At 44.1% G+C, this 9,831-nt stretch overlaps 3 protein-coding genes across 5 annotated transcripts in view; 2 read left to right on the forward strand and 1 right to left on the reverse strand.

The window, feature by feature from the left end:
- Positions 1-9,831, forward strand: part of SNRPN (small nuclear ribonucleoprotein polypeptide N) — a 65,078-nt gene that overhangs the window by 40,093 nt on the left and 15,154 nt on the right. Inside the window, exon 1 of one of the 3 annotated variants that reach the window (XM_017515241.2) lies at positions 4,589-4,688. The exons of 1 other annotated variant lie outside the window; for it this stretch is intronic. The gene's annotated coding sequence lies outside the window, so the exon portion shown is untranslated. Of the gene's footprint in view, positions 1-4,588; positions 4,689-9,831 lie in introns of those variants that run through there. One more of the 3 variants, XM_037733735.1, reaches the window with a different exon arrangement.
- Positions 1,179-1,599, reverse strand: LOC108293713 (40S ribosomal protein S26-like). Its single transcript, XM_017515240.2, has one exon. The coding sequence runs from the start codon at positions 1,591-1,593 to the stop codon at positions 1,246-1,248; it is 348 nt and encodes a 115-aa protein (XP_017370729.1). The 5' UTR covers positions 1,594-1,599; the 3' UTR covers positions 1,179-1,245.
- The window catches only part of SNURF (SNRPN upstream reading frame), a 19,771-nt gene continuing 14,465 nt past the window's right edge, over positions 4,526-9,831 (forward strand). Inside the window, exon 1 of the mRNA XM_037733736.1 lies at positions 4,526-4,688. Coding sequence (XP_037589664.1) covers positions 4,675-4,688 — 14 coding nt within the window. The 5' untranslated portion in view covers positions 4,526-4,674. The remainder of the gene's footprint in view (positions 4,689-9,831) is intronic.

The raw sequence follows: 9,831 nt of genomic DNA on the forward strand, positions 1-9,831 counted from the left end.
GTGCAATGGCACGATCTCGGCTCACCGCAACCTCCGCCTCCTGGGTTCAAGCAATTCTCCTGCCTCAGCCTCCTGAGTAGCTGGGACTACAGGCACGCACCATCATGCCCAGCCAATTTTTGTATTTTTAGTAGAGACGAGGTTTCACCTTGTTGACCAGGATGGTCTCGATCTCTTGACCTCGTGATCCACCCGCCTCGGCCTCCCAAAGTGCTGGGATTACAGGCTTGAGCCACCGCGCCCGGCCTTAAATGTTGTATTTTTTAATAGAGATGGGGTTTCACCGTGTTGGTCAGGCTGGACACGAACTCCTGACCTCAGGTGATCCACCTGCCCTGTCTTTCAAAGTGCTGGGATTACAGGTGTGAACCACCGCACTCAGGGTTTTTATTTCTTTTGGATCTACTTAGGAGTAGAATTGTAGGTCATTTGGTAACTTCAGGGTTAACATTGTAAGCATTGCCAAACTCTTTCACTGTGGCTGTGCTGTTTTACATTCCAATCAGCAGTATTAGAGAGTTCCAATTTCTCCGCCCTCTCCACAACACTTGTCATTGTCTTTTTAATTATAGCCCAAGTGGGATCTCATTGTGGTTTTCATTGGTATTTCTCTAATGATTTGCGATTGTGAGTATCTTTTCATGTGCTTATTGGCCATTGGTATTTGAGAACTATTTTAATCCTTTGCCCATTAAAAAAATTTTTTTTTCCTTTTATTGTTGAATAGTAACACTTTTTTTTTTTTTTTTTTTTTTTTTTTTTTTTTTTTTTTTTTTTTTTTTTTTGAGACAGAGTCTCATTCTATCACCCAAGCTAGAGTGCAGTGGCCTGATCTTAGCTCACTGCAGTCTCCGCCTCCTGGGTTCAAGAGTTTTTCCTGCCTCAGCCTCCCAAGTAGCTGGGACTACAGACATGTGCCACTATATCCAGCTAATTTTTATATTTTTAATAAAGACGAGGTTTCACCAGGCTAGTCTCAAACTGCTGGCCTCAAGTGATCCACCTGCCTTGGCCTCCCAAAGTGCTGAGATTACAGTTATGAGCCACCGCGCCCAGCCCAATAGTAACACTCCTTTATACATTCTGAATACCACAATCCTATTAGCTTCATGATTTTCTCCCTTTCTCTTGGCTGTCTTTTCACTTTCTTAACATCCCTTGAAGCAAAAAAATTTTTTTTTCAAGTACAATTTCCATTTTATTTTTCTCCAGAGAATAGTTGTCTTCAATCTTTTACTCAGCTCCTTACATGAGTTTTGGTGGGGATCGTGGGGCAGCACCCACAGGTCTAAATCGGGGTGGGTGTGTTCGGTCCTTGTGGGCTTCACAAGATCGATTCCTGACTACTTTGCTGTGAACTGCGCAACTCACACAGTAATGTAGCTTCACATAGATCTTGGGAAGTACACAGGCATCAAAGACGCTCGCTTCAGAAATATCCCTGACTGCTGTGACCTCCACTATGTTTCGAATGACGAATTTCTTAATGGCCTTGTCCTTGGGCACGCATCGGGCACAGTTCGTGCAGTGAATAGGCTGAACATGGCCGTGGCCCTTTTTGGCACGACCGTTGTTCCTTCTTTTCTTTGTCATTTTGGAAGCTCGCAGCAGAGAAAGAAGCTGAAGCAAAAATTTTTATGTAACTGTGATGAAGTTCAGTTTATTATTTCCGGTTGCTTTTGTTTTAGGTGTCATATATGTATATGTGTGCACATGTATGCATGTATAACATGTATATATGTTTTCTTCTATAACAATTGACTTATATTTTATTGATCTATTTTAATTTTTGTACTTGGCATGGTGCAAGGGTTCTGATTAGTTTTTGTAGTCTCCTTTGTCTATTCTATACAGAATAGTTTTACTGCAGGTTTAGTGTCCTTTAAACACATAACCTTAAGTGTTAGGCTTGGGGATGAGTGTGTATTTTGGGAAAATTGAATTGTTGGGAGACCCATCAGGGTCTACTAGCATATCATAGTGGAGTTTAGTGACAATGTCTTCTTCTCTGTGTCTTCACTCACTAGTTGTAGGAGATGCTGAATCAGGCCTATTATTAACTAATGTGAAATATCCTCTAAGGAGATGAGTGAGCCTAGTGGCAGTTCTCTTTGGATTTTCTGTAAAACCCAGGACACCTATTATGACTTCTGAGACTCCAAAGCGAATTTCCTAACGCATTAGAAGAAAGGAGATTATGAGGAAAGGCAGTCAGAGTTTGAAAAGAGAACACACCAGAAACAATGGAAGACAGGTCCAAGAAACTAGATCATCAAGTGCTAGTTGAGAATTGAATACAATTTTACCCCATTTTAATAATATATTTTAATTGTAAAGGTAATTCATAATCATTGCAAAAAGTACCAAGTACTGTAAAAATGAAAAATACAAAGCAATCTCAAATTGTGACAGCCAAGAGAAGCCTAAAGAAACATGATTATAATGTTGGTGGCATGTAAGTTTGGTGTCTACAATCGAAAATTGTATCAGGGAAAAAATGAGTAAATACAGTAAGATACGGACATTAGTTAAAACAACAAGGATAAAAAATGAATACCCAATTCCTACTCCTGGAGGAAGTAGTGCTGTAACATTTGGTGAAGTTCTAAGAGCCAACATTTTTATGCTGCTTTTAGTCTGTACTTGGACCTGTTCTAAATAGCATTTTAGCTCATTTAATTGTTAAGCCATTGTATGAAGTAAATACATTGTATAAAGTAATCTGCTCATGTCACAGATTAGGAATTTAATGCACAGAAGGTTAAGTAATTTGCTCAAAGTAACATTTTTGTCAAGAGTAAAAACTGGAATTTAAATCAAAAGAGCCTGAGTCCAAAGGCATGGTTTTCATCACTAAACTATAATGGTGTGTATACTTTCATAATTTTTTCAGTGTATGAATAAACATACAAAATACCTTCAAATTGTTAATTTTACATTTTACTTATTATTATTATTTTTTTTTTGAGACAGAATCTCGCTCTGTCACCAGGCTGGAGTGCAGTGGCACGATCTCGGCTCACTGCAACCTCCGCCTCCTGGGTTCAAGCGATTCCTGCCTCAGCCTCCAAGTAGCTGGGGACCACAGGTGCACACCACCACGCCCAGCTAATTTTTGTATTTTTAGTAGAGATGGGGTTTCACCATGTCGGCCAGAATGGTCTCGATCTCCTGACCTCATGATCTGCCTGCGTCAGCCTCTCAAAGTGCTGGGATTACTGGCATGAGCCACTGTGCCTGCCCTATATTTTATTTGTTGATTCACTCTCATGATCAGAGTGAACTTCCTGTGTTATTTTATGTGAATATGTATCAGTGAGCTATTAGAAATTGCAATGTTTTTATAGGTCAAAAAATTGAATATTGTGACAGTTTTATATTGTTCAGCCGAACAGATCATTGTTTCCATCAGCCCTATTGCATGTTATTGTTTATATATACCTTAATTTATTTAGCCTATATGTTCTCTGTGAGGAACAGTACACAATTTCTGGGATTTTATTATGATAAAAGTCAGCATTAATAAGCCTCTGCACACTTGTTTTAATGTAGCATCATTGGGAACTGAGGAGTAGCTTAGAGGGCTTGGGAGGGGATTTAACCATTTGGTCCACCTCCACTCCCACCACCTCCCTTGTTAGATAATGGGCAATTGAGAAAGGGCAAAAGCGTGTAAAAGCTATGCAGATGTAGCTTAGGGATTATTTCCTTCCTGTTCCCAGCAGTGTCTTTTTTCCTAAGCTACAACAACGTCTAAATTTTGCAGTTACCAGTGCTTCTGTTATTTCTGCAGATAGAATATCATTAGATCAAAAATCATGTTTGCCTGTCCGTTAGTATTGCATGAAAGTGCCTGTTTTCCCGCACTCTAGCTATCACTGATTATTGGTAAAAATTTAAATGTATCCAAATCTAATAGGCAAAGAAGGGCTCTCCTAATTAGATCTTAGGTGGGGGTCTAAGTTCATATTTTTGTTTTACAAAAAGTGAATAGCCAGTTTTTGAACTGAAGGATCTATCCATTTTGTATAGGAGAGTTTAATTATATCGCGATTTCGGCATTGATCATATTCAGTTTACCCCTTCAAAATGTAAAAAGTGGAAAAAGGGAAGAAAGATCCCACCAAATTTGAACAATGTAGCATGTTTCTCGAGTCAGGGATCTTTTCTTCCGAAAGGATTTCAAGTCTGGTATATTTGCATTGATTGTGGTTACGGCGCATTTAACTTTTCCAAAACAGCTTTTCTGTACCGCACATGGGAAGACCTGAGGGTGAGTGTAAATTAGGACTGTTTGGCCAGTGGTGTGTGCAAAAATTTCTTGTAGAACCAAGAATTATTTCTTTAGTATTTTACACATTTTAAAAAATAGGTAGACCTGTCCATTGATTCCAGGTTGCTCACGGTTTCCAGAAGCCCTTCTCAAGGCAGCAGTGAGGTTGGAGCCTTAGGGGCGCTGTAGCCCCTCCCACCAGGTCATTCCAGTCCGGGAGGGTGCTGGGACGCCTGCACTGCGGCAGACGAACACGCCTGCGCAGCCGCAGGGGTGGGCTGGTGCGCATGCGCAGGCGGGCTGGTGCGCGCAGCCTGCAGCTGCGGCAGCGAGTCTTGCGCAGAGTGGAGCGGCCGCCGGAGATGTCTGACGCTTTGGTTTGAGGAGCGGTCAGTGACGCGATGGAGCGAGCAAGGTCAGCTGCGCCCGTGGCTTCTCTCAAGAGACAGCCTGGGGAGCGGCCACTTTTATTCATCAGATACGATACTCCAAGGTCTCAGGGCTTGGAATACTGTGTAAACTGGGAATTTGGACCCTAAAGTCCTTTGTTCTGGAGAACCAGAGCCGGAACGTTCAGATGCTTGCTGTTGTGCCATCCCGCCCGACGGTGTCCTGTCTGCTTGCTTTGGGACGCATCCCCCCATGCACCCCCAACTGTGGTGTTGCGACAGGTCGTCAGGTCCTGTTGGGGGTGTCCGCGGTGGGAAGGGCAGTGGTGATGGGGAGCATGCAGGGTAACCGCAGTGGGTTGGAGACGTGGGTGGAGGTGGGTCCATCGGGGTGATCGCAGTTCTGTGGAGTGAGGGGACGTGGGCGGACCGGTGCATTGGGGGCTTTAGGCAATGGTAGGTATATTGGTGTGATCGTGGCAGGGCGAAGGTACGCGGAGTGACCAGTACTTATGGGGTGTTGGGTGGGGGTAGGTGTACTGAAGTGACTATTGCACGGTGGAGCAGGGTATGTGGGGAGACTGCGGGTGCAATTTGTCGCAGAGGAGGCTATGTCAGTGGACCAGGGGCATGAGTTGCCGCAACCGTGGTGGGGATGGTGTTGGTGATCGCGGCACGGAGAGGGTCCGTAGGAAGTGGCTGGGAGGTCAGGGGAAGGCAGCGGTGTTGGGCATGGCGGCGGTGGGCTTTGGCAGCGGTGGGCATGGCGGCAGTGGGCATGGCGGCGGGGGGGACTGTTGCTGTCTGGAGTGACTGAAAGATGCTGAATGATCGCTGTGGCGGGAAGGGGGCGTCACAAGGAGAGGCAGCAGCACAGTCCGCAGCCTTTAGTTTTCCTGTGACTTGCATTGGTCATCTGGTTTGCCCAGCGTGGTGATGGTGCTTTTTTATTAAAACTGCGCAATGCCGACAGTGCTGCAGGGGCTGCAGAAATGCGTGGAGTCCCCGCGTTGTGTACTCCTTCAGGAACCCCCGTTTTTGAGGCTATAGCATAAGAGGAATGTGCAGAACTTGCACTTAAACATCTTCTGACTGATACGGCATGTGATGCCGGAGGGGTGCTCTTTTTTTTTGCCACTGTTTTTCTCTAAGCAAGCATACCTTGGAAGGCTGTGTTGAAATAGCCTGGGGTGTGCGTTGCGTCACCGCCATTGTGCTGTTCCTTCAAGATGGCCGACGCTGCAGCGGTTCGGGCCTGCGCATGCACAGCAGGGTGGGTGTGGCCGCCACCTCCCTGGAGAGCTGCCAGTGGGGAGGGGGCGGCGTGTGTGTGTGTGTGTGTGTGTGTGTGTGTGCGCGCGCGCGCGCGCGCGCACGCTCAGTTTCTGCTATGCTGATACCCCTCCAGGGTTCAGTAGTGAGGAGAGGAGGCAGGCCAAGGTGGGTGGCTGCCCCTTCCCCAATGTGCTGCTTGGGGAAGGATGCAGGTTGCGTAGACATAGCAGAGGTAACAGCCACCTCCACCTGCAACAGGGCGAGATGGGGGAGGGGGGAAAAAGGAGTGGGAGTTTATGCTTATTCAGCCTTTGCCTGCAAGGGATGGCAGCCCTCCCCTTCTCCTGGCTTACAAAGCAGTTGTTCCTTTCCCGTTGTAGCGCTATAAAGGGAGGAGGAGGGAGATAGGTTGGCGCAGGCTCCGCCTAGCAAGCTTGGCAGCCGCCCCCTACCCACGGTGCAGCACTGGAAGACTGGAGGGGAATGTGGCTAGAGGCCAGGGATTTGTACCACCTCCTCCTGTGTGGGATGGCAGCTGCACTGGGCTCCTGCTTTTCTGTTCTGCTGTGAACTGGAGTGGTGAGGTTCTGGAGGTCATCAAAGGTGCATCCACCCCAAGACCAGCTGTGCTGCTTCAGGAAGCTCCATTAATGGTAGAGATTTTAAATTGGTTTTCTGACTACTTAGAAAATCCTACCTTTTTATTTTTGTAGCTCCTTTTTTGGTTGTATTATGCACTAATTATCCATTTTCAAAGTGGATTTGTTAACCCCTTTTTAAATTCGCTGTCGTCTTTGATTTCCACTTAATACATTTGATAAATGTCACCATTTAAGAGTCACTTGTCCTTCTTAATTTCTGGATAGTCCTTTCTGATGCACTGCGTACTTTCTTTAAATGGGTTGGGGGAGAGGGCATCATGGCTCTTCCCGACCAGGGTTGAAAGGTATTTCAAACACTGGACCTTTTCGTCTTCTGGAAGGTGAAAGCTGCAAGTGGTGTTTGCTCAAAGAGGAGAAAAGAGAATCAGAAAAGTGGAGACAATCCTGTTGGGGTGGGGTTGTGCTTGGGACCAGAGTTACTGTCTTTTCTTGGATTTTTAAATTAAAGATCATATTTGAAGTTGGAGCTATGAAAATTAGGTGAGAAAGGTCAGTGAATAAAGTAACTCCTTTTTCATTTTCGTCCTTTTTTAAAAAAATAATTTTATTCTAAGGATTTTGTCTTTTACAGGATTTTCATGTGGTTACCTCTATTGTATTTACGTTTTCCCTCTGTCTCTCATACCTGGTATGTCTTGTTGCACTGAGTTGTAATAGAAAAGTTAAATCTACGATGCCTGAAAAGCCTTGTTCTGGAATAATCTATTTTTGGGTAGTTTTAAAAATAGCAGGGGTCTGGGATTTTACATGATATTAATAATTTACCCCTTTTTTTTCCTGCTTGCACGAAGATAGTACTTCAAATGCATGTATTTCTTGGTTTAACTTCATTTGGCTATTTGCAACCTGAATATTTAGCCTGGTCCGCCATTTTGTAGTCTTTCATTCAGGCCCATGATCCCAACATGGCGGATGCCTTTGGAAAGGCCTCTCAAAGTTTCAAGGTCTGTGTCCTACTCAGTGAACTGGCTCTGTACCGGGGCTTTTTGGAAGCGGGGAGTGTCAGCCCTTCCTGTGATGCAGAGGAAGGAACCTTGGTTGAGAGGCCCTTATATTGTTGTCTAAGGCAGGGTACTAGCTGATGTGGGTTTATTCACAGACCTTGCCTTACCTTGATTTTACAGTTCTATCTAATTAGTGTGTCACTGCTGAAATGTTTTTCCTACTTATGGTTACTCTGTATCGTTATGTTTCCCCTATCCTGTTCCTTTTCCTAATGAACGCTTGTTTTCCAAAAAATTTAGTTTTTAAGATGTCAAGGATTCCAAGATAATCTCCTTTGTTTGTCACTGCCCTGTGTTAGATAGCTGTTCTTAGAAAGAATCATTGAAGAAAGCAGGTTGTGGGTACTGCCTTCAATGACTGGGACAGTGAGCTTATAAAAATCTTACTGCTTCCGCGTGAAGACCTATGACTAGTCCTGTCTCCTCCATTTTTGTATGTGTGTGGCCCAGAGCCGGAAAGCTTGATTGAGAATACTGATTAAGGCAGCCTCTCTCCATTTTTGGATGCCAGCTGGCTCAAAGTTCTGTTTTTTTGTTTCCTTTAAAGAGACCAGGGTATCCCTATATTGTCCAGGCTGGACTCGAACTACTGGACTCAAGCTATATCCTCCTCCACCTCTCTGGACTATAGGAAAAGGTCACTGTGGCTGACCCAAATTCTCTTTTTGGTAATTCTCCCCAGGTTTTGTTTTGGAGGCACTGGGGTTTCTTACTTTTCTGGGGTACAGATTAGAAGGCAGTCACGTTAACTTTTTTGTTTAGGAGACAGGGGTCTGGCTGTGTTGCCCCGGTTGGAGTGTAGTGGTGCAGGTGTGGCTCCCTGTAACCTCAAACTCCTAAATCAATCTAGACTCATGCCTCAGCCTCCCAAGTAGCTGTTATTGTAGGCTTGAGGTGCTGCGCCCAGCTAATTTTTTTTTTTTTTAATTGTAGAGAAAGGTCTCCCTATGTTGCTCCGACTGGTCTGGAACTCCTGGACTCAAGCAATGCTCATGCTTAGGCCTCCCAAAGTACTGGCATTGTAGACGAGCCGCTGTGCCTGGCCAAATTTATTTGTTTATTTATTTATGTATTTATGCTTATTCTTGAGATCTTAAATTTTATAGAAAATTTAGACAGTGATAGAATTGGGATCCCATTGCTTTTTGCTTTTCAGGTTATGTATTTCCAGGTTATTACTTTCAGTATAAGTAATTTGAGGGCAAGCATTTAACACTGTTTATATGTGGTGGTTTTTTCATGATATCCTCAGTTTCATAAAATGTTAGTTTCTGTGTTGGGGATGCAGTTAGATAAATGCATATGTGTATGTGAATGTATCCAAACCAGTCTTTTCAAAATAAATCTCATAGATGACATTTACATGTAGATTAAGTAGTTTTAAGCCAGGCATGGTGGCTCACTTCTGTAATCCCAGCACTCTGGGATGCCAAGGCAGGAAGATCACTGGAGCTTGGGAGTTAAAGCTTGGATAGTGAGACCTTGTCTCTACATTTATAAAAGATAAATTCAAGGGCTAGGCAGAGTGGCTCACACCTGTAATTCCATCACTTTTGCAGGCTGAGGCAGGCAGATCGCCTGCTGTCAGGAGTTGGAGACCAGCCTGGCCAACATGGCAAAACCCTGTCTTTACTAAAAATTACAAAAATTAGCCAGGCACGGTGGTGGGCACCTGTAATCCCAGCTACTCAGGCTGAGGCAGGAGAACCGCTTGAAGCCAGGAGAAAGGAGTTGCACTGAGCCTTTGCACTCCAGCCCAGGCAACAAGAGCAAAACTCCGTCTCAAAAACAAAATAAAATAAATAATAATTAAAAAATAAGTTCAAAAAACAAAAACAAGACAAAAGACAAAAAATATAAGTTCAGAAAGTTGGAATGATAGAACATTTTGGTTTGATGGCTGTTTCCTCAGTTGACCTCAGACTTACTATATTGAGCAACTACTGAATGGGTTTTTTTCATTGTTTTCTTTTCTTTTCTTTTTTTTTGTAAGACAGTGTTTGCGATTGTATACTATGTACTATTAGATTAATCATGATTTAGTTGATAGTTCTTTTTATTTATTTATTTTTTGAGATGGAGTCTCACTCTGTCACCCAGGATGGAGTGCAGTGGTGCTGTCTCTGCTCACTGCAACCTCCACCCCCAGGTTCAAGGGATTCTCCTGCCTCAGCCTCCTGAGTAGGTGGGATTACAGGGGCATACCACCGTATCCAGCTAATTTTTGT

This window comes from Cebus imitator, unplaced genomic scaffold, assembly GCF_001604975.1.
Source record: "Cebus imitator isolate Cc_AM_T3 unplaced genomic scaffold, Cebus_imitator-1.0 Scaffold544, whole genome shotgun sequence".
Classification (NCBI taxonomy): domain Eukaryota; kingdom Metazoa; phylum Chordata; class Mammalia; order Primates; family Cebidae; genus Cebus; species Cebus imitator.

What these genes read in the sequence shown, in the direction of transcription:
- LOC108293713 (XM_017515240.2), bottom strand. Translation starts at nt 1,593, where the DNA reads ATGACAAAGAAAAGAAGGAACAACGGTCGTGCCAAAAAGGGCCACGGC.